This window comes from Triturus cristatus, chromosome 12, assembly GCF_964204655.1.
Source record: "Triturus cristatus chromosome 12, aTriCri1.1, whole genome shotgun sequence".
Lineage (NCBI taxonomy): Eukaryota > Metazoa > Chordata > Amphibia > Caudata > Salamandridae > Triturus > Triturus cristatus.
Genome location: NC_140595.1, coordinates 585,574,128 through 585,597,227, shown reverse-complemented (window position 1 = coordinate 585,597,227; position 23,100 = coordinate 585,574,128). Strand labels below are relative to the sequence as shown.

General features: G+C 44.8%; 1 protein-coding gene across 3 annotated transcripts in view; it reads left to right on the top strand.

Annotated features, from left to right (window-relative positions):
- The window catches only part of LOC146776322 (polycystin-1-like protein 2), a 508,528-nt gene that overhangs the window by 42,952 nt on the left and 442,476 nt on the right, over positions 1–23,100 (top strand). For all 3 annotated transcript variants that reach the window (XM_085637372.1, XM_085637374.1, XM_085637373.1), the window contains one exon: positions 9,317–9,484. In XM_085637372.1, the coding sequence (XP_085493498.1) occupies positions 9,317–9,484 (168 nt within the window). The remainder of the gene's footprint in view (positions 1–9,316; positions 9,485–23,100) is intronic.

Sequence of the window (23,100 nt, the reverse complement as noted above, 5' to 3'; positions counted from 1 at the left end):
GTAAGTAGCTTGGCAGACCTGCGTGATAGTGGATCGAGAGCAGAGAAATCTATTGATTCTAGTGTGGAGACCATGCACTGGGGAGAAGAATGAGTACTCCTTGTGGTTAGGATATAGACATCTCCATACGTCCGCCAGTGTCCAGCCATCCACCCAGGTAGCAATCAGTGCAGACAACTTAGTAGTATTTGCGCAGTTAAGGGGTGGGGGTGGGATCTATCTAGAGTAACATCCAACACAGCATTCCAGTCTCCCCCCAGCACCCAGGGGATACCATCCCAGTCCGCCAGTGCAGTACCCAGGCGGCATAGGAAACGATCCAGTTCAAAGTTAGGGGTGTATACACTACCCTTCAATAATATGTACCTCCCTTGGTCATCAACTCGACGTTCCAATTCCAGAAAGGGGACCCCATGACGTACCCAGATAGTCGCTTCCCTGGCGAACGCCGAGTAGTTAGTGGAGTACATATGTCCCCGCCATTTTTTGCGTGTTTTTACCTTTTCCGATTCTGTTAAGTGGGATTCCTGTAAAAACACTATGTGTGCTTTACGCCGGAGGAGATAAGCGTGTATGCAATGTTTCTTCTGTATTGCCCCCAACCCACGTACATTCCATGTGACTAGATTATAATACCCTAAGGTGGTAGTCGTAGTTGGCATGATACTGTTTGTAAAGAAAAGCTACCGTGTAAATAGATACTACAACAAAAGTGACCCAATCTATTAATACGGTCACTTATTAAACGCTTTGTGTAAGGGACTGAGAGGTATAAACTTTCCTTCTTCTAAACCACTCTCCACCACATAGGTATGTAAGAGAGGTCCCTAATTCACAAGACACCGTAAATACATAAAAACCACAAGAACCTTGTCCAAATGCAAGTCACTGTGTTAAAAAAAACCAAATTCTTAAAAATACCCTGTGAAATCACAGATGTAGAAAAGCCACCACGTGGAAATCAGTGAAAAATATGTGCAAAACAAGGTAGTACCTCACGTACGCAACACCACAGCGGGCTGACACCGGTTGAAATATCGCCAGTTATTTCCACGTTTATCATCACAGGTTACTACCTTGAACAACAAAACTGAAAAAGTGTACCAGAAAAAATTAATCAAAAAGGTGAACATTTGTGAAGACCTCACACACTTCAGTCCCAAATTAAAATTGAGATCGATCAATAGCAACCATACTTTTATTCTCAGCTCGTGGATCAATTCAAAAATACAAACGTGCTGTATGTTAACAGATCAAAAAACGTTGGGCCGACATGTTTCATTGCCTTTCTCTCATGGCAATTTCTTCAGGGCACCAGGACTTCGTCCACCTTATCTGAACACTTGTTGCGAACTATCAGTGACCGATGTTAGCCTAGGTCTCTCGTACCTTAGCGCGGTTGAGACGAAGCTCTGCTCGCTATTGATATGCAAATCATGACAATGTAAATGCTCTGAGAGACAGGATCACTGTAAAAATAGCAGTGTCTGTGTGACGCGGTGTTTAGCTGGTACGAGACACCTAGGCTAACATCGGTCACTTATAGTTCGCAACAAGTGTTCAGATAAGGTGGACGAAGTCCTGGTGCCCTGAAGAAATTGCCATGAGAGAAAGGCAATGAAACATGTCGGCCCAACGTTATTTGGTCTGTTAACATACAGCACGTTTTTATTTTTGAATTGATCCACGAGCTGAGAATAAAAGTATGGTTGCTATGGATCGATCTCAATTTTAATTTGGGACTGAAGTGTGTGAGGTCTTCACATACGTTCACCTTTTTGATACATTTTTTCTGGTACACTTTTTCAGTTTTGTTGTTCAAGGTAGTAACCTGTGATGATAAACGTCGCATAACTGGCGATATTTCAACCAGTGTCAGCCCGCTATGGTGTTGCGCACGTGAGGTACTACCTTGTTTTGCACATATTTTTCACTGATTTCCACGTGGTGGCTTTTCTACATCTGTGACTTCACAGGGTATTTTTAAGAATTTGTTTTTTTTAACACAGTGACGGTTGCATTTGGACAAGGTTCTTGTGGTTTTTATGTATTTACGCTGTCTTGTGAATTAGGGACCTCTCTTACATACCTATGTAGTGGAGAGTGGTTTAGAAGAAGGAAAGTTTATACCTCTCAGTCCCTTACACAAAGCGTTTAATAAGTGACCGTATTAATAGATTGGGTCACTTTTGTTGTAATATTGATTTGAGTGGGGGGCGACCCAATCTTATTTCCCCCTGGAGCTCCTTGTTGATTTGACCGTGTAAATAGAGCCTGCAAACCAGTTTCGACCAGGAGTCCCCTTCCCCATGAACTACAACAAAACCCGGCACCGCGTCTGAACTACGCTGGGCCCAACAAAAATATACAATGATTCCATAACCAATAAAAGTACGTACGCTGGTAGGGGGGCCGCCGCCCTTGATCATGTCCATGTGTACGGTAATGTCGGTTACCTGGTGGCTCCACGGGGCCCGCAGAGGGGGGATTATGAATAGGCAGAACCGAGACAGTGGTACCGCCATAATAAAACATACATATACAAAAGCAAGAACTAGACCTGGAGTCCCCGCAACCCATTTCCCCTATGTTTGCTGGGAAAAAATCAAACGGAGTGTTCCATTTAAGCAACAATGTTCACCCCCAAGCAATATTATGTAGATTATTACGAGATAACAAATAACCGAGAGCAAGTGCAGGAGTACAGAAAAAAGGATATGATATGCGTCAGGAGTTAGCTGCCATGTCCTCTGCATTTCACTTGCCGATCCATGTTTCAAAAAGTTCTGCACTCGACAAGTGGGTCCTTCGGCTGTTAATGATCAATTATGTCATCTGCCGCCCTGGGGGTGATTGTAGGAAAAAGGATAATACTTTGTTCAGAATCCGAATTCAGGGTACTGTCCTCCAAGTCTATAGCGGTTTTATTGGAGTCCTCGCGGCACTCCCCAGCAGTGGCCAGAGCCCTCTCCCGGTCACGACGTTGTTATTTGCGCGATGGCCCCATTCCACTGTTCTCCTGGGTGGGGGCCCGGGATCGTCGAGAGCCTGGTTTCTGAGGGGTCGGAGATTTACCCGAGCCTTGTGGTGATGAACCAGGATGGCTGAGCTGACTAGACCCTATACACATAACTTCTATCCATTCCTCGGCGTCCGCAGGGCTTTCGAAGAAGTGAGTTTTTTTGTCATAGATGACTTTGAGCCTGGCCGGGTAGAGTAGTGTGTATTTGAGTTGCGCTTTTTGCAGTTTTTTCTTGACCACCTGGTAGGACGCTCACTGTCTCTGGACCATGATGGTGTAGTCTGGGTATAATGAGATGCAATGGTTTCCAAACTGAATTATGGATTTTTCCCTCGCCTTCTGTAGCAGCACGTCCCGGTCCCTATAATTCAGGATTTTCGCAATCCATGGGCGGGGTGGCGCGCATGGTCTGAGCAGCCCGGTTAGTATTCGATGGGCCCGTTCGACACAGAAGTATGGGGAGAGCCCCTCCGGTGCTACATGCTCTCGGAACCACGCCTCTATAAAGTCTGTCGCCTTGTTACCCTTGCTGCGTTCTGGTAAGCCGATTACGCGGATGTTGTTGCGCCTGTTTCTACCCTCTGCATCCTCCACCCTGTCCATAAGGCCCGACTCTTGTTGCTGCAGCTGTCGTATCTCGGTGGAATTCGTGGTCACTCGCGGGTCCAGGTCCTTGAGGGATTGTCCATGGTCCTTGACGGTGTCTGCTAGTTTCCCGTGGTCCGCCCTGAGTAGCGTAAGGCCGGTTGTAAGTGTACCGAGCTGCGTCGCAAATTCCGCCCTGGAATCACGGATTCCCTTCAGGATTAGATCCAGTTTGTCTGGAGCAGCCCCAGTCGGATCCGGGGAGATGGCCTTATCCCGTCGACCGGAGGAGTCCGCCCTGGCAAGGGGGGCCCCCGCCTCTCGCCGGCCCTCCTGTGTCTTCGCTTTGGTTCGGCCCATGACGTGAGATCACTGTAGTGGGATAGTGCAATCGCCACTCCTTTGGCGCCTGAAATCACTTTTCATGGAACTCTGTATGGTCGTGGGGAGAGGTCCAGGCCACCCTTAAGTGGGTTACGGGTGCATGACCCTGTACATATTACATCTTTTGTATAGAAGGGGTGGTAGGATCTATCGGCTGGGGAGGGTCTTGGATCTGAGTTAGTGATGGCACCCCTCTGTCAGCCTCACCAATCGACAGGCCAAAGGATCAGGTCTGCCTCAGAACGTGCCAGCTGGCCGGTGTAGGTCACAGGTTCGCACGTGGACGGTCGGCTGGTCAGGATAAGCTGTTTAGTGATGGTGCCACTCCCCCTCCCCTCCGGCTCAGTCCCGCTGGTCCTGGCAGTGACTCCACTACATGTCCCGGCCGGCAGGGGAACCCGGAATGGACAATGGAGGACCTGCCGCCGGGCGCGCACGTGAGAGAGAAAGCAGCGTCGTTGCAGGAGTGGAACTGGGTGAGGACGGATAATTGCTCAGTGCCCATTGGGCATGGTCCATGACATGCCCTGATCCCCAAAAGGAATCAACCCCCTACATCCAGTGCAACAAGGTCCCTCCAGGCTCCAAATCGTGTCAGGGGAGTCACGGGCGGGGGAGGGGAAGTTCAGCCGCGCGCCCCAGCCTCTCAATTAGGTATTAGGCACACCGAGGCAATCCTCACCACTCACCGCCTGTCTCTCATTGGATCTCCTGGGAGGGCTGCACATTGTACGTCTCTGTCGGGCCTCATCGCATCAGCACGGCCCTCCGTAGCCACCGCCCTGTGCACGGAGCTCAGACCCGTCAGGCCGCCCGCGATCCTTTCATGCGGCCGAGCGGGCTGTTCTTTGGAGCGTGTGCCTGTGTCTTCAATGCTCCAGATTGCAGCCAGCAGCGAGCGGGAGCCCCGCCTCACAGCACCCCGGGCCGCCTGCACCGCGCTCGGACCTGCTCCACAGCGCAGGTCCCGGCTTCAGCGCGAACACCGCAGCAAGTCGGCCCGGGCTCACCACTGCACCATGCCTCGTTCCGGATAGGCCCCCAGGGCATCCAGCGGTGCGGGGGACCCCAGGGCGTCAGTTGTCGGCAGGTGGCTGGGGAAGGCAGGCACCAGGAATTAACGCCCCCCGCTGGCACCGGAGCTCTACCAGGAGTCAACCGTCAGCCATCTTAGCCGGCTAGCCACGCCCCCAACTGCAATATAAATTATAGATAGGCTTTAATGTTTTCAGTTTCTATTTTTGATAAATACTGGTGTTTTTTTCAAGAGTTTTCCAGTGATTTCAATACCTTACAAAAACAGTGGTTATCAGTGGTTACACATTTTCCCGCAATTAAAAACAACAGAAACAGTGCTTTCCGTTTTTTATGGAACATTTTGCTTTTATCATTGCTTGCTTTCTGCACTGATAGTGCATGGTATGTAGACAGTGTACGTACAGTGTATCTGAGTTCCAAATACATTTTAACAACACAAACTTATTGTAGTACATCATACAATACTTCTTCAGTGAGTCTTGGGTCATGCACACTCTCTCTTTCCTTCCCATCTAAACTTTTATCTGTGAAAAGGCCCTCTCAACATTGCCACCTGAGGCAGGGAACCTCAAAATAGCCAGTACACAATTTGCTAACTCTGGTCACTGACATAGCGTTCTATGCCAATACTGGTGCACCTGAAGATTGCGGTTCTCTGAGACAGGCTCTGCAACAAGCGATGAAATGGGCGCATATGCCCTCGGAGTTATTGAAGCAGTCAAAAATGAAGCAGTACTTTTCAAAGTACAGAGAAAATTCCCCTTTACGGAAGGGATCTAGAACTTGCGCAGAGTACCACAGTGATGAGGCTTCATTTGCCATGGTTGCTGAAGGGACATTTCTATGCATCATTGCAAGCCATTTCTCATGCATTGTAAAAAAAAAAATTCCTGAATTGCACCTTAACATTTCTTTGCTTACCAAGTGACAAGCATTCTAACATGGAAAATGTTACAGTGCTGAAGTCACTAAAAGTGTCGCCCATCACCCAGCCTACTCTCAAGGAGCTATTTCACATCTACACCATTTAGACTGAACACTTGCTAGACAAGGATGTTTTCAGACTCTAGTTTTTATTATGTCCACTACAGCAGTCATGTTTTCCTGTAAAAATCTAAGAATGCAGTAGAGTGTACTTGTTTTCACTTCACTAACAATATGCGACTGATGATCCTCATATTTCTTGCCTTTGGCATCATCACTAAGCAAAAATTCTGTAAACCGTCGCCACTTGGATAATATAGCATTCACTGCCTCTAGCACTGAGAACCGTTAGCTAAATGACACAGTTAGGATGATTCTCTTTTTTGATGCCACACAAAGCACAGAATGGGAGAAATTAGCATTTTAGTTCCCACGTATAACGAAACAGTGCATCAGAAAGGACTACAAAGTAATTAGCAGTTTTCATTAACTGTGAAGATTGTAAAGATGCTTTCAGCATACCATCTAGCAAGTGGCAAGGATCTCTTACAAGAATGCACTTGAGCTCAGGTACCGAGTTTGACAGGTCACCACACAACTTTTGCATACACGTAGCTGAATCACTGAAAATACAAACAATATCACTCCAATCTTTGTCGAATTTGGTAAGAACTTTTTGCAGCAGCATTCCATATTCTCACCACTATCCCAGATGCTTGGTGACAGTACCCTTTTCACATATACCTGTCACTACACATTGTATTGAATGTTTGAAGCCTGGGATGTTTGGCAATTCACCTACTATCAATACTGACTTGGTAGAAAAGGGGGCTAATGTATCAAAGAGTTTCACACATTCTCTGTCTGTTGGTAAATGTGATGGTACATAATGGGAAATGTTCTTATGAAACCAGCCATTTTACCTATCAGTGACCTACCTATAAAACGTAGCCAAAATATCAAATACGATTTTGATATTTCCTGAGTCTCTACAGTTTAGAAAACAATTAACTAAGAACTGAAACATGCTTCTAAACCCTGAATCTTTAGACCAGGGACCATAAAACTGAAAAAAGCAAAAGGAAGACGAAACCATATTTTAGTGACATCCCTAAAAAACAAAACTCAAGCAGAATAATGTTAGCCCAGACTTTCTTTCTGCTACCTTGTATAACAAAGTTATATTGTATTGACACCTTCTGGAAGAAATAAAAATGACTCTTTCACTCCACCTTTCCTTTCTTTGAATCACATTTAGTTTGGGGTTGTGTAGGTGTTTATCAGTGTTTATATGTTTACACTGGTGAGGGTTATTTCCCATTTGGTGGGGTTTTATCAGTTATTGTAGGTTTAAAGCTTAAACAGGATAGCCTAATCATAGAATATCCCTCCAAATTACACCACACAACAACCCGGATAATGCTGTAAATCACAGCATAGATCATCCTTTAAACGTACATAACAGAACACACATCCAGCTGACATACTGAAACACCTAACCAACTCACATAGGGGAACCCTAATCCAAATAACACCATGTAGCTTCACACCTACAAACATCGTGGAACATGTATACAACTTAACTCATGGAACTCTCCTCCAAATTACATTGTAGAGCATCCCTTCAAATTACATCATAGAAATCATAACGGAAAAATCATTTTTAACTCACTCAGAAAATGAAACATCCATTCAAGTAATCTCATTGAACATGCATCTTATTAACATAATAAAACTTCAAACCAGCTAAGAGCTCTTACGACCTACCCAGTTCACACAATGTAACACCTATCCAACTTACAACATCAACCACCTGTCCAGCACACATGATTGAATACTAATCTAATTCACATTATCAAATTCCAATCTACACACATCTTGGAACACCCGTCAAATTCACATCATGCAGTAGCCATCCAACGTATACCCAGCCAACTAAAAGCACAGAAAAACCATCCAGCTCACTCATTGCACTAACATAGAAAAGCTCTCAAAATTACGTCATAGATTACTTGCATATTAGACCACCTAACAAATTCAAATAATTACCCACCCATTCAACTTACCAAAGGAAATACCAATCCACACTGCATATTCTGTCACCCACTAAAGACATAATGGAGCACCATGCAACTGATGCCATAAACCCATCCAGCTTACATCTCAAAACATGTATCCAGTTATTTTGATGGAACAGCCATCCTAACACAACCGAGTAGTCATTTGATTGAGCACCCACTCAGCTCATGGTACCAATCAACCATACAACTAACACTACAGGACAGCTAACGCCTTACCAAATAACATCAGGAAAACATGTCTAAGAGACTGTTGGCTGCCCATTCAATTTACATCATGTAACTTACATTGTGTAACACCAATCCAGCTCACTCATAACAAAAAACACTCATTCAGCTCACAATATAGAACCACTATTCCACTATGACTATAGAAAACCTCTTCAAATTACATTACAGAACACCCCTTAAAAATACATCATAGAAGACCGCTCCAAATTACATCAAAGAACTTCCGCCCAGGTGCATTATACAGCCCCTCTAACTTAAGTCATCAGACACCTGTCAAACTGACCTAATGGAACATTTTTAGAACTGACACTATCGAACACCCATTTAATTGACTTCATAGAACCCTCATCCCTTTAACATCATGGAATGTGGTACCATCAAACATAAGTGAACACCTATGAAACTCATATTGTAGAACACCCCTATAATTCACACTCACGTCAGAAAACAACCATCCAAGCACATCACCTGCCCATTTCCCATCTTTTAACACCCATCAAATTTAAATCATGAAACACTCATGTAATACACATTTAGGAACACCCAATAAAACCACATCATGCAGCAGCTGTGCAGCACTTTATCCCTGAACACCCATCCAAATTGCACCAAGGAGCACCATGCTAACCCATGGTACAAAACTAATTCAGGTTCAATGGTTTTTCCGTTTTTTTTTCTCTAAAAAGAATATCATTGAGGCTTATGCCTTAAATACCAGTTATGAGGGAGAAAATCATGCCCTTTCTTTAGTGACTGCAGTGTGAGATTGTATTGCGCTCCTGAGTGCCAACAATATGGTGTGTTGTCTTTCAACTTCTTGAAGAGGGTGGACAGTAGTGAGAAACTGCAAGGGAAAGGATGGGCAGCCATGGTGGATCATCTCTGGGTGGCTTCAGTGAGCAGAAAAAGTACTTCTTTGGCAATTTGATTCATTTAATGATTTGATCTCTTATGTTGTTTGGAGCATCATCTAATTTATCTCTTTTTTTTAGGGGCAAGAGTAATGGAAAGGCAGCATGAGAAATTTTTATCTTGTTCTTTTTATTGGCAACAGGAAGTAGAGGTCACATTGCTGTTTCAGCTGAGTGAGAAATTAACTGACCCTGGAATCAGGAGTGCTCTTGATATCAGTAACCTGACTTCCATGGCCTACTATGGCATCAACAGCGTCCTGCAGACTCTCCTGTCTACCTGCTCTGCAAATGATTGGACCACAACAGAGGTAGGTCTTATGGCATGGCACTCATACTGTTTAAAAGTTTGCATGGATGATGTCTTTATTTTGCATTTTTATAATGTGAATCTCTATGAAGAAGTTGTCGGTGTGCAGTACAGAAAATAACTGTAGAAATGGAGATATCTTAGTAGAAAATAACAGAGGACAACCAAGGAAGACATTTATTGCCAATGAAGGATGGAAATGGGCCTCAGGCTCAGCAGTAACTTGAGTCTAGGTGAGTGTTCAATTGCGTGATAGTGATAAGAAGGCAAGAGAGTGAGTGATAGAACCATTAATATGAGAGAGGTTGTGAAAAGGTGTGAGTGGGTTTTGGTTAAGGGAAGTACAGAGGTGAGAGGGCAGCAGGAGTAGAAGTTAGGGCAATTCTACAAGGTAACATTGTTGCAAAGGCAAGTAGAAAAAATCTTTCTAGCCGAATGCGCTTTTCTGTCCCTAGTGGGATTAGTTAGCTCTAGGCTTCATTTTACTGCACATCCTGTCCCCTCAGCTGACTAACTGTGGTGAACGTGCCGTTGGAGAAATGCCAGCTGGACTGATAGCTAGACTTTTAAGTGACTTTTTTGGAGGGAATATATTTTTATTGAGGTTTGTTGTGATTGGTAATGTGTATTTTTATATGCACTGTTTGTATTCTGATTCACATATTGGAACCATCGCGTTTCATGGGCATTGTTGTGATATCCGTGGAAAGCAAGTAATCAAAGGAGAATGAATCACTGTTCTGTTTATAGCCAGGGTCTTTGGTTCTAACCGTCTTAAAAAACCTTCATACTGGTGAAAGCCGTAAGTGTGGTATATCTTGGTTTTCCGCTTGGATTGTTACGTGAAAAGCATCATCATCGGGTCTTAGTTATACTTCCCTCCACTTGGAGGAAGACCAACAGGTATTCACAGTAGTGCTCAGAAATAGTGAGGGTGAAAGTGAAGTTTGTTTAAAATTACCTCCATCTATCAAACTTGATTTTATTGTGTTGAGGATGGGGTAAGGCTGAAAGAAAGGTGGGGTGTGAATAGAAGAGCTACTGTTCTATAGCACCTACTTAAAAAATGTGAGTGGTCGACATGTTTCAGCTCTTGGGTGCCCAGTCGGGCCGGTGGGCTCTCTTCAGGACCAAGTGGTTGCACGTAACTGTTTTGTGACTTCCATTGGTAAGTAATGCACTTACCCTTCTTCTTAGGTGTGCCTACTAGCACACTAGCAGGTTATAGATGAGTTGTACCTGTAACTAGAAATGGAAAATAGACAGTGAATACAGAATCATGTGCTGATCTATTGTGATCTCATCGTGTCAAATGTGAAGCTGATAGTTTAATATTCATAACTAAGTTCTTCTATGCTCTGAAGGATCGTGAAGGAGATGTAAAAGTACACATCATGATGTCATGAAAATGGTTGCAGTGAACTAATGCGAAAGGAAGTTAGGTGCACGTCGTAATATTGTAAAACTCATTGCAGTGAACAAATGCGGCAGGACGTTAGGTACGTGCCTTGCTATGGGTGCTGCGTGCGTGGGGTAGTATGACCAAAGGAATATGTTAAATTAAAGTTACGGTTGGCACATGCGGCTAGGAGTGAAGTACGGGTGCCATTTATATTACTGAGCATTTGTCGTGTATATCAACCTGCAGTTTTGTTTTACAAAAAGACTATTGCTTCGATCAGGAGACCCTTATGTTCCATAGGGATTAGTGAACACAAGCGGCATGAAGTGGTTCTGCTTCTGATACTCAGCGTTAATGAAAAGTTAGTGAACTGAGATTGTAAAAAAAGTCCATGCTTAGTGAACAGCAAGAGTAGCACTTAGTTAAGTTCCATGCCAGCTTGTGAGCGCGTGCGGTGGTTAGCAGGCTATAGTAGAAATTATAGTGAAAAATGTTACCTCATACTCGTGGCACTTATGCTCCGTCGGGAGACGGGCGGAATAGACTCTCTCCGTGGGGTAGAAAATAAGGAGAGGTTACGACGGTGAGGCGTGCTGTGTGTGCACGGTCCTCTCGTCAGAAATGGCATACCTCTCAGAGGTCCAGTAAGCGACTTGTGCTAGCTCAACAGTAGGAGCACAGCACCCCTAGACATTTCGCACTAGAATGCTGCCGCCTAGCCCTCACTGAAAATTTCTTTGAATACAATCGAACACTATTTCTACAGACCCAAGGCACTTCGATGAGGAGTACATTTGCCCCCAGCATAGCTGAGCTTTACGTAACCAATTTTGAAAACAAACACATTCTCAATGACACAAATCCTTACGGAGCCAAGATACTCTTCTGAAAACGCTACATCAATGATGTCATTATGATCTGGAACGACAACCCAGACAGCCTACCAGATTTCCACAGATGGATCCACACTAGAGATGAATTTCTACAATTCACATACACAGCAGATGACCATAAACTGGATTTCCTGGACACTACTATATACACAGAAAATGACAACATCAATACAAAAACGTTTTACAAACCGACTGCGAAGAACAGTCTCCTCTCATTCAACAGTTTTCACCCACGCCCTCTAAGAGAAAATCTCCCATATAGTAAATTCTTGCAGATCAGACAAAACTGCAGCAAAATACAAGTCTACAAAATAGAAGCAAATGACCTGAGCCTGAAACTAAAAGCAAGCAATTGCCCAGACAGGAACCAACACAGACATAATCTCTTTAAGACCACCACAAAAGAACAAAACAAAAAATATACTCACCTGTGTAACAACGTACAACACAGCCTCCAACACAGTGAAAAAAATTGTAAACAGAAACTGGCGTATTCTTACATCAGGAACCCTCAAATGGCCAAAACCAAGATTCGCCAATAAGAGAACAAGGAACACCCGTAACCTTCTGGTACATACAAGACCACCCCCAAACAAACCGAGAACAGAATCGATAACAAACACATGAAACCTCACACTCATAATTGGTCACTATCCCTGCGGGTCCTGCTCTGTCTGCAAACAAGAGTTATAAAGACTCTACGACTCAAAACTGACCTAAGATGGACCCTGAGACACCATACGGATTGCAACATGACCCATGTAATCTATATGATTACCTGCCCGTGCAACCTTAAATACATAGGCATGACCTGTCGGAAGATCAAACTGAGAATCAGTGAACACAGGAGCAACATCAAGTGCAAAAACCCCCCACAAAAATGAGCACCCATTTCATCAATCTCAAACATACGATTGAAGAACTAAACTGGGTGGTTCTAGAAACACTAACCATGAGAAATGAGAACGCAGAATGGATTCTCTTTGAAAAAGAACAACGGTGGGTTCACCGTCTTCTATGACGTCAATTAAATGGGTGTGCAATAGTGTTCACTAATCCCTACGGAACATAAGGGCCTCTTGATCGAAGTGATAGTCTTTTTGTAAAACAAAATTGCAGGTTGATATACGCGACAAATGCACAGTAATATAAACAGCACCCATACTTCACTCCTAGCCACATGTGCCAACCGCAACTTTAATTTAACATATTCCTTTGGGCATACTACCCCACGCACTCAGCACCCATAGTAAGGCACGTACCTAACCTCCTGCCGCATTTGTTCACTGCAACGAGTTTTACAATAATATAATATGTACCTAACCTCCTTTCGCAATTGTTCACTGCAACTATTTTATTGACATCATGATGTGTAATTTTACATTTCCTTCATGATCCTTCAGAGCATAGAAGAATGTAGTTATGAATTGTTAACTATCAGCATCACATTTGACAGGATGAGATCACTATAGATCAGCACATGATTCTGTCTTCACAGTCTTTTTTCCATTTCTAGTTACTGGTACAACTCATCTATAACCCGCTAGTGTGCTAATAGGTGCACCTAAGAAGAAGGGTAAGTGCATTACTTACCGACCCACTTCACAAAACAGTTACGTGTAACCACTTGGTCCTGAAGAAAGCCCACCGACCCGACTGGGCACCCAAGGGCTGAAACATGTTGACCACTCACGTTTTTGTAAGTAGGTGCTATTGAACAGTAGCTCTTCTATTCACGCACCACCTTTCTTTTAGCCTTACCCCATCATCAACACAATAAAATCAAGTTTGATAAATGGAGGTAATTTTAAACGCACTTCACTTTCACCCTCGCTATTTCTGATCACTACTGTGAATTCCAGTTGGTCTTCCTCCAGGTGGAGGAAAACATAACTAAGACCCGATGATGATGCCTTTCACGTAACAATCCAAGTGGAAAACCAAGATATACCGCACTTACAGCTTTCACATGAATGAGGGTTTTTTAAGACGTTTAGTACCCAAGACCCTGGCTATAAACAGGACGAGTGATTCATTCTCCTCTGATTACTTGCTTATCGGATGGAAGCCAAACGAATCTCAGCTTCTCTCTCCCTTAATTGATTACAAGATCCGTAGAATGCAGCCTGACTTAACAGGGGATCCGCGCAATCTCAGAGACGGTTTATGGATTGAGCAGGCTGGGAGCCCAGTCTGTTGTTGGAGAGCGATGATAAACTTACCTTCATCATCACCAGGCACATGATCCCCTGTTATTCATCTTCAACATTTTGGCGACGATTGCCTGCGCTCTCTAACAGTGGGGAATGAATTTACGTCCAGCTGCAATCGTGATTGGATCTTCAATAGTGCATGCTAGTGGCTACCGATGTGACCACGGCATTAAGGCCATCACATTATCAGTTTCTGTAGCAGTCAAGCTATCATCCGGAGTCAGGTACTCTGTTATTTTCATTTTATAGGGATGCAGCAGTTACCGGCCCTTCACACAGAGCTTGCGCCTTCTTGCGCGACCGAGCGTGCCTCTTTGGTGTTCCTATGACACCTGTGCACGCGAGTGAAGCTTAAGTGGTCTCCTGACGCTGGTGAGTTCGTCTCCTTTGTTTTGCTGCGGTCAAGCCGCCGTCTTGTAAGTCAACGCACACACGTTGACGTGACGCTGCCTTGGGACTTTAATGCAGATTGGCACGATGAGCTGCACATTTATGTACATTGTTTCCTGCATATCTACGCACTAGTACTTTCACCTCTTCGACAATTTTTTTTTTTTTTTTTTTTTAATTGTTCAAAAACCTTTATTGGCAAGAAGGATATGCATTGGGCGGCAGCCCGCCGTTCACTGAACAAGAACCGGTCACCGCCAAGCAGGCGGGTCTCCTCACTGTCAATAACACAGCCATTCAGCCGACATCCCGGAGGACCGGCGGCATCTTAATTGCCCAACCCCTGACAAGCGCACAGTCCCAAGCAGGTCTGCGTCCAGCCGCTCCGCCGCGTCTAGCCAGTGTAGTGGTCTGTGTCAAACTTAGGGAGTCTCAGGCTGATAGTCTGAACCGGCGAACCCAGCCACTCTCTCATAAAAACCAAACACAACCCACACCCCCATTCCGCCCCCCACCCCACGCACGCACACCTTCTCCTCTGGACAGTCTTCTCAGCCTATATATGTTCGCTGTCGCATCAGCCCCTATCCACCAGTTGCAACACTCCGCCACTGTCAAACCGCATGCGTCACCTCCCCGCACCTCTGCTTACACGGAGACCCCGCTCCCAGGACCCCTTTGGGCACACTGTATTCCCTCCCACCAGCCCCCCAAGCAATCAGCTGCTCCAAATCACCAGCCCACACCATACCACCACACAGTCACCCCTGGTCGAGCTCAGCGGTCAGGTCACACGTCGCTCTTCGACAATTTGCGCTGACTTTATTGTCTACATTACGTTATCTGCAGATCAGTACGGTGATCTGCACACCTATGTACATTGTTGACTGCATATCTACGCACTAGTACATTCACATCCTCGGTGATTTGCTCTGGCTCATTTGTATATAACGATTATCTGCAGATCAGTAAGGTGATCTGCACACCTTTTCTTTCTGTTTCCTGTCTACGTTCCAGCACTTCCGCACTCTTCTGTGATTTGCACACTTGGCTCTTAACTTTAATGGAAATCCTCTCTCAACAACGCAAATCTCCACACCTTGTTAAAAACTCTTCATTCTGGTCAAGTCTTTTCAATTTGTTATGTATTGTTATATGCCATGATGTATAACCTCTTTTGTTCCGCGTAACCAAGAAGATTATCATCTATAGTTTAAGCTAAATCAAAATCTTTGCTATATTATTATATTATTTCCACAATATCATGGCCGCCAGTCAAATAGTTTCATCACCCCCTATTTTTTTATCTGAAGGTGAAGCTCCGTCCATGGAATGGGAGGAGTGGATCGGCATTTTTGAAAATTATATTGAAGCCATCGATGGGCTGAGATTTCCAGCTACAAGGAAAAAAGCCCTCCTGTTGAACTCCTTAGGGAAAGAAGGTCAACATGTTTTAAAATGTTTGCCTGAGTTCATGGGAGCTGATGGTGAGCCAATCAATAATCCTTATCTAGAAGCAAATAGCAGCCTAGGGAAAGATTATGGCAAACAGGTTACTATTTTAATGCACCATCACAAATTCTATTTGTTACCTCAAAAAGAAAAGGAAACAGTGGATCAAATGGACACACGGTTAAAAGAATTGGCACTTAAGTGTAACTTTGGTACGATGACTGATCAGGTGATTAGGGATCAATTAATTATGCAATGCAAGAACAAAAGAATGCAAGAAAGACTACGGGCCGCTAGAAACCTAGTGCTACAAGAAGCTATTTCCATTGCAAAAGTTGTGGAGGAATTCGATACGTGTATGAGAGAGATGCAAAATTTAGAGATAAAAAAGAAGATACAGTAAACGTTGTTAGCAAGAAGGATGATCAGACAGACAGTGATCACAGAACAAAGCAAAAGAGTGATTGTAAATCTGGTTCACACAAATATGATGCAAAATCTATGGGTGATAACAGAAGCAAATTTAACGGATGTTATAGGTGTTGGTCTATGAGTTATGCTGCTGATTTTGTGGGTTGTTATGCTAGAGATAAAGTTTGCAGAAAATGTGGGGAAAAAAGGCATTTAAGCAGGGTTTGCAAAGATCCTTCAAAAAATAGAGTTTGTTTTGTCGAGGATGGATCTATTGCACCGGATATTACATTGTGTGTGGAGGCTGAATGCAGAAACAGAATGCAAAGCCCCAAAGCAACTGTCCTGGTCAATGGTGTAGCTGTAGAATTGACGGTAGATCCGGGTTTCATGTTTACCATTCTACCCTTTCATATTTTTAATGAGCATTGACTCAATGTGACACTCAGTAACAGTTACATTTATCCTAAGGGGTACAGTGGTGAAGCCATTTCCATCAAAGGTTGTGTGGAAGCAAAGTTTGAATTTATGGTTCAAATCTTTCTATTACACTTTTATTAAATCAAACAAACAGTGCCAGATGTGGACTTTGCGTTTCATTGGACTATACAAAGCCCTGCGCATGTAACACATATATGGAAGTCAATTAGGCAAACTATCTCCCTCCCGCCCCTCTCTCCCTCATCCCTCCATTCACTTTTGCTGTGACAGTTAGGGCCCTAATTTAGAAGTGTTGCCTATTTATTCTGCTCCGGGGTTGAAGTGGCAGTAATCTTGGGTGAACGCAGCAATCGTAGATACCTAGGACAGTAAGGTCACGGAATTCAGTCGAGAGCAATGACAAAAAGGGCTGCCACACGTCTTTAAAAGCTGTGCCTTGCCCAGATGACGTGAGCAATATCTTCTCCATTCCCAAGATGTGCCATAACCGTTGGAGCCAACCCGTATGAGTGGGAATCCGAGGGGTCCCCCAGTGGGTGAGTATATTTTGCATGGCTGATTTTAGGGCCAACCCAGTCTGGTGCCCTCTTCTGGAACTCAAGGGATATTTTAGCGGGTTTGGTACCCCTAGGAGCATATATGCTGGGAATCTTGGCAGTTGGGTATCCAAGTGTGTATCAATTTCATCCAGTATTTGAGCCCAGTACTACTGTAAGAGTTTGCATTCCCATAGAACGTGTACCAATGTGCCGCTTTCCCCGCAGCCCGGCCAACACTCCGCACTCAGTGTGGGGTCTACCTTATGAATCCGCCTTGGGCTATAATATCAATAGGTGGCTACCTTTGTTAATGTTTCTGACAGCCCCACGTTACTCGCTGTGTGTCTCGTTCTATAGCATTTTCCTTCCCATTCTTTATTGCTCAGTGCCCTCCCTATGTCTCTCTCCCAGCATGCGTGGCCCGCATTGTGCATATGCTTATTTCGCGAGTTCAGTAGTGTATATATTTCAGAGACTAATTTCTTGTCGGAAGACTTAGAAAAATGCCATCTTTCATACTGAGTGAGGTGTCTCTGTGCATGAGGTTTTGTGGCAGTAGTGCCCAGTGCCAGAGTTGCAAGTATCTTAGCCTCTCTGACTCAGGAATTCCATAATCAGCTCCGACACATTGAAAGGGGAGCACCCCCTCTATGTCAAAGAGATGACCCATGCCGCGGCAATCCGACTGGCACCACCGTGTAAAGCTGGCTTCCCCAATCCCAGGCCCAAACTCTGGGTTATCGAGCAGTGGGGTCAAGGGGGAGGGAAAGGTAGTCAGGTTGTGTTTAGTGTTAGTCTGCTCCCATGCTGCCATTGTTGTTTGTGTGATGGGAGACAGGTATAGGTTCTGAGGTCTGTGTGACTTCCTAAGAAAGGGAACCTTCTGTAACGATGTACCAGCCACCGCCCTGTCTAGAAATAACCAGTGTTTCTCTGATTCGGCATGGCTCCATTCCACTAGGTATCTCAGTTGTGCTGCATAGTAGTACAATTGAAGGTCAGGAATTCCCAGCACTCCACCGCTGGGTGGCAGGAAGCTGGGGGCTTTTTTAATCAGGGGTTTACGGCCTTGCCAGATGAATTGCAGAATCTCTGTCTGCATCTTACGAATCCGTCCGGGAGGTGGCTGCAACGGGAGAGTCTGAAACAGATAGAGGATTTTCGGGAGAACCATCATTTTGATTGCGGCTATTCTACCCAGCCACGAGATTAGATGGTGTTTTCACCTCTGGATATTGGAGCAAATTTGTTTGTGCAGACTGCAGTAGTTAATGGTGACGGTGGCCAGTGTTGTGGGTGCTACTTGAATTCCCAGAAAGGAAACAGTGTTGCGTGACCACTGTATAGGGTGCTGGGTTTGGAGTTGTTCCACCATTTGGGGTGGAAGGGAACGGTGTAGTATGATTGAGTTTTCTACGTTCAACTTAAACCCCCGAAGCCCTGGCAAAGAATTCCAATTCCATGAGGAAAGCATCTAGGGAGGTGTCAGGATTGTCCAATGTGACCAAGACATCGTCTGTGTAAAGACTAATGGTGTGTTTGTCCCCCGAATAGCACTCCAGTAATGTGTGAGCTTATTCGCACTCTTTTAGTTAGTGGCTCCATGTATAGCACGAAGACCTAGGCGATAAGGGGCACCCTTGTCTCGTGCCTCTACAAATTTGAAATGTGTATCCGTTGATCCTAACCGTTGCCGTGGGGAGGCGATAGCAGTTTAAGATCTGTGTCTTCATCTTTTCCACTAGGCCAAAGTGTGTCAATACTTGTTCGAGGTAAGGCCAATGGACCCTGTCGAAGGCCTTTTCAGCATCTATGGTCAATAGCATGTATTTACCAGGGGACGGGGAGGCTTTCTCTGTGAGGTGAAGAACTCGCTTGGTTTTATCGCTAGTCTGTCTTTGTGGTATGAAGTCCGCTTGGTCGGGATCGACCAGGGTGGGCTTAAATGTGTTCAGCCTATGGGCTAGTATTCCCGTAAATAATTTAAAATCTATATTTAGAAGTGATATGCGTCAAAACGAACTGCAGAGAGTTTTGTCATTTCCCGGCACAGGAATGACTATGATTGAGGCTTCTAGCAGCGAAGTTGGGATCACTCCTTGCTCAGAGAATGTGTTAAAGAGCCGAGTCAGGAGGGGTGCCAACACAGGACAGCATGTTTTATAGCAAGCTGCTGTGAAGTTTTCTGGTCCAGGGGATTTTGCTAATTTTAACTGGGAGATTGTAGCGATAACCTTCTCTATGCGGATGTCCCCTTCTAGCTGCTTGATCTAGTCCAGGGTCAGTGTGGTGGACTGCGCGGATAATAGATAGCTACTGGTTTCTGCACTATCCAGGGTCTGGCCTGTGTAAAGGTGTGTGAAAACTCATAAAAGGCGCTAACTATTGCAGTATCCTCCAACACTGGGTTCCCTGCTGAGTCATGTATCATTTGGACCCCTTGCCTCTGCCGGCTCTTGCACAGTTTATAAGCTAGGAGGTGTCCACATCTGTCACCCCCTACATAAAAGGAGTGACGAAGGGCGGCGTACCCTGCTCCATCCTGATCGATCGCGCTAGTTGGGTTCCTAAGGCCGAATGTACGTGCCAAACTCTGGAAGCCCCTGTCCTTTGATGAATTTGCTCTAATTCCCATATTTGCTGGGAAAGGTCTTCCCTTTTTTTCCTCCGACTTGTGTTATCTGCAGCCGATATTGTAATAAACTCCCCCTGAATAACTGCCTAGAGTGTCTCCCACTGTGTTGCTGTACATGTTTCTGGAGTATCGTTGTGTAGGAGATAATCTTCTATAGCTTGCCGGATTTGTGTCTCTACGTCTGGGTGTTGCAGGAGTGTGTCTCTTAGGCGCCACAGTCTAAGGGGGTGTTGCATAGGGGGAGTGACAGTGTGACCACTACTGCTGCATGGTCTGATAGTGATGCTGTGAGCATTTATGTGTCTGCTACAAGTGTGTGAACGTCCCTGGAGCCGATAAGGTACTCAAGCCTGGCGTATGTCTTGTGAGCATTAGAAAAAAAGGAGTATTCTCTGGTTTGGGGGTAAGTTTGAATTTAAAAGAAGAAGTGCATTTGGTAAGATGTATGTGTCGAATGATGGCCCTGATATTCTATGCTGGGTGTCACAACATGATTTGCATGTGATCATTGATCCCAGATCGGATGAACAAGTGTTGGTGGTGGACGATGAGGATATGCTTGAACCTATCCTTACCAAGTACAAAGGAGTTTTTGTGTGGATTTAGGAAAATTGGTGGGATATGTGCAGGAGATTGAGCTTCAGGATGGTGTGCAACCAGTGAGACATGGGTTGAGGAAAATTCCAGTTGCCATTCTGGATGAAGTCAAGGAGATGTTGAGTGACATGCAGAAGCAAGATATTATTGAACCGGGAGAGGTGTCAGAGTGGCTTTCTCCTGTGGTGGTCACTAAGAAGAAGGATGGTAAGCTCAGGTTCTGTGTTGATCTCAGATCTTTGAACCAGAACATTATTGTGGATAGTTTTCCCTTTCCAAATATATCTGAAATGGTATTATTGATGAACAAAGCCAAGTTTTTTTACAAAGTTGGATTTAGGATCGGCCTATCATCAGGTTATATTGCATCCTGATTCAAGGAAATTGACAGCTTTTATCACCATGGAGGGAGTTTTCCAATTCAAGAAGCTTCCCTTTGGCCTTGCATTGGCCGCCAGTGTTTTTCAGCGTATGATTCACATTTTGCTGAATGGGGTTGAGAATACTGATTATTTTCAGGATGACATCCTTGTTACTGGGAAAGATGAAGCAGAACACAACAGAACGTTGGCAAAGGTCTTGGAGGTACTAAAAAAGGCAGGACTAACTCTACGGAGGGACAAATGCAAGTTCTTATTGAACAAAGTGGACTATTTGGGGTATACTATTTTTGAGAGGGGTGTGCAACGTAAAGAAGATTTGTTGAAGGCTATTAAGCTAACTGCTATTCCTACTAGCAAGGAGCAGCTCAAAAAATTTATGGGATTTGTTGAGTACTGTTCTAAATTTGTTCTCAATTTTGCAGACAAAACTGAACCACTCAGAGAATTATTGAGAAAGGGCACACAATTTTAATGGGGTGATACCCAGGGTAAGGCGTTTCAAAACATTAAAGATGAAATTGTTAATGCTGACATTTTGACTCCATTTGAACCCGGTTAGGAGACCCTGATTACTGTTGATGCCAGTGCCCATAGTGTTGGTGCTGTTTAGTCGCAAGTCAAAGGTGGGGTTAGAAAAAACTGTTGCGTTTGCTTTGCGTACCCTAAACAAGTCAGAACGCAATTATGCTGTGATTGGGAGGAAAGCGTTAGGTGCTGCATGGGGAATTCAGTACTTTTGCACCACCTGTGGGGTACACGCTTTACTCTAAGAACAGACCACAAGCCCCTTGTGAGAATTTTGAGCCCTGGTGGGGCGAGGAAAGGATCTTCTCACCTGATGCGGTTCGCGGCCAGACTGCAAGAGTGGAATATGTAGCTGGCTGAAAAAATGTGCAGGCGGACTATCTTTCAAGATTGCCGCGTGGTGTGGAAAGTGATGAAGAGTACAATGAAGAAGTCGTGTGTATGGTGGCTAGTGTTGAGAAGGTGTTCGAAAATGGATTTAAATCAGTGACTAAAGATGAGTGGCAGGTGGCAGTTAGGAATGATGACAAGTATGGAGAACTTGTTAGTTCCATCAGTACAGGGTGGAAACGTGAGGGTAATCTCAAGCCAGCTTTAGAAGCTTTGCCAAATTGCAGGAGGAGTTCAGTATTGGTGTGACGAATGATTTAGTACTGAGGGGTGAGATGTTTGCACCCCCTAGGGGGCTCAGAAAGAAATTGTTTCTGCTGGCACATGAGGGCCATTTGGGACAAACAATGACTAAGAAACGTCTCATGGACAGGTTTTGGTCGCTGGGTTTGGATGAGGATGTCAAATTGTGGGTAGAAAGTTGTAGTTTATGTAGGGATAGTAAAAAAAGGCTCAAGATCGATACACAGGGCATAGGTTCTATTGGTGGAGGCCAAAATGGAGCGGCGTGGGAGAGTGTGTCTGGACTTCATTGGCCCCGTGGATTTTATATCCGGAGACAAGAGATTTGCTATGAGACTGGTGGATGTTTATTCACGTTGGGTCATTGTTGAGTTTCTGAGAAATATCACCACTGGCAATGTGATCAGGAATTTAGATGCGTATTCAAGAGGGAAGTGTATCCGGCTGTGTTGGTGACAGATAATAGCATGCAACTTACATCTCATGCTATGTAAACGTTTTTGCATGGAAATGGCATAAAGCACGTTTGCACTTCTTTATATAATCCACAAGTGAATGGCATGGTGGAACGCATGGATTGGGTCATCAAGGGCACCATTCATAGGCTATACTGGGAAATCAGGATGTTCAGAGATGTGTGGATAATATGGTGTGGTCCTACAATACTGCAGTCAACGCAGCCACTGATGAACCACTGATGAAATGATGTGGAGAAGTGTGGCTCAATGATTAGAGCGGCAGATCCTGATGCAGAGATCTAGCCCGGGACCAGGGTTCAATTCCCCGCCTCGGCGGGTCTTGGGCTAAAAAATTCCACGGACCTGATAATTCTCGCCTCGGCGCCTATTCCAATCATGGAGTCCCACTCTGCAACTCTGGGCAATAGCTTGCTTAATCTCCACAACGGCCCCCACAACGCTAAGGATGCCTGGCCTCCACCTTGGGGGTGCCCAGGAGTGGACGCCTCACAGGGAAAGCCAGGATGGGTTCCACAGCGGTATTCGTACAAGCGCCTTGAGACCCTTGCGGGTGAGTAGTAAATGTAAATGTAAATGTTGTAGACTTGTAAAGCGCACAGCTGCCCCAGCAACGGGGCGTCCCAG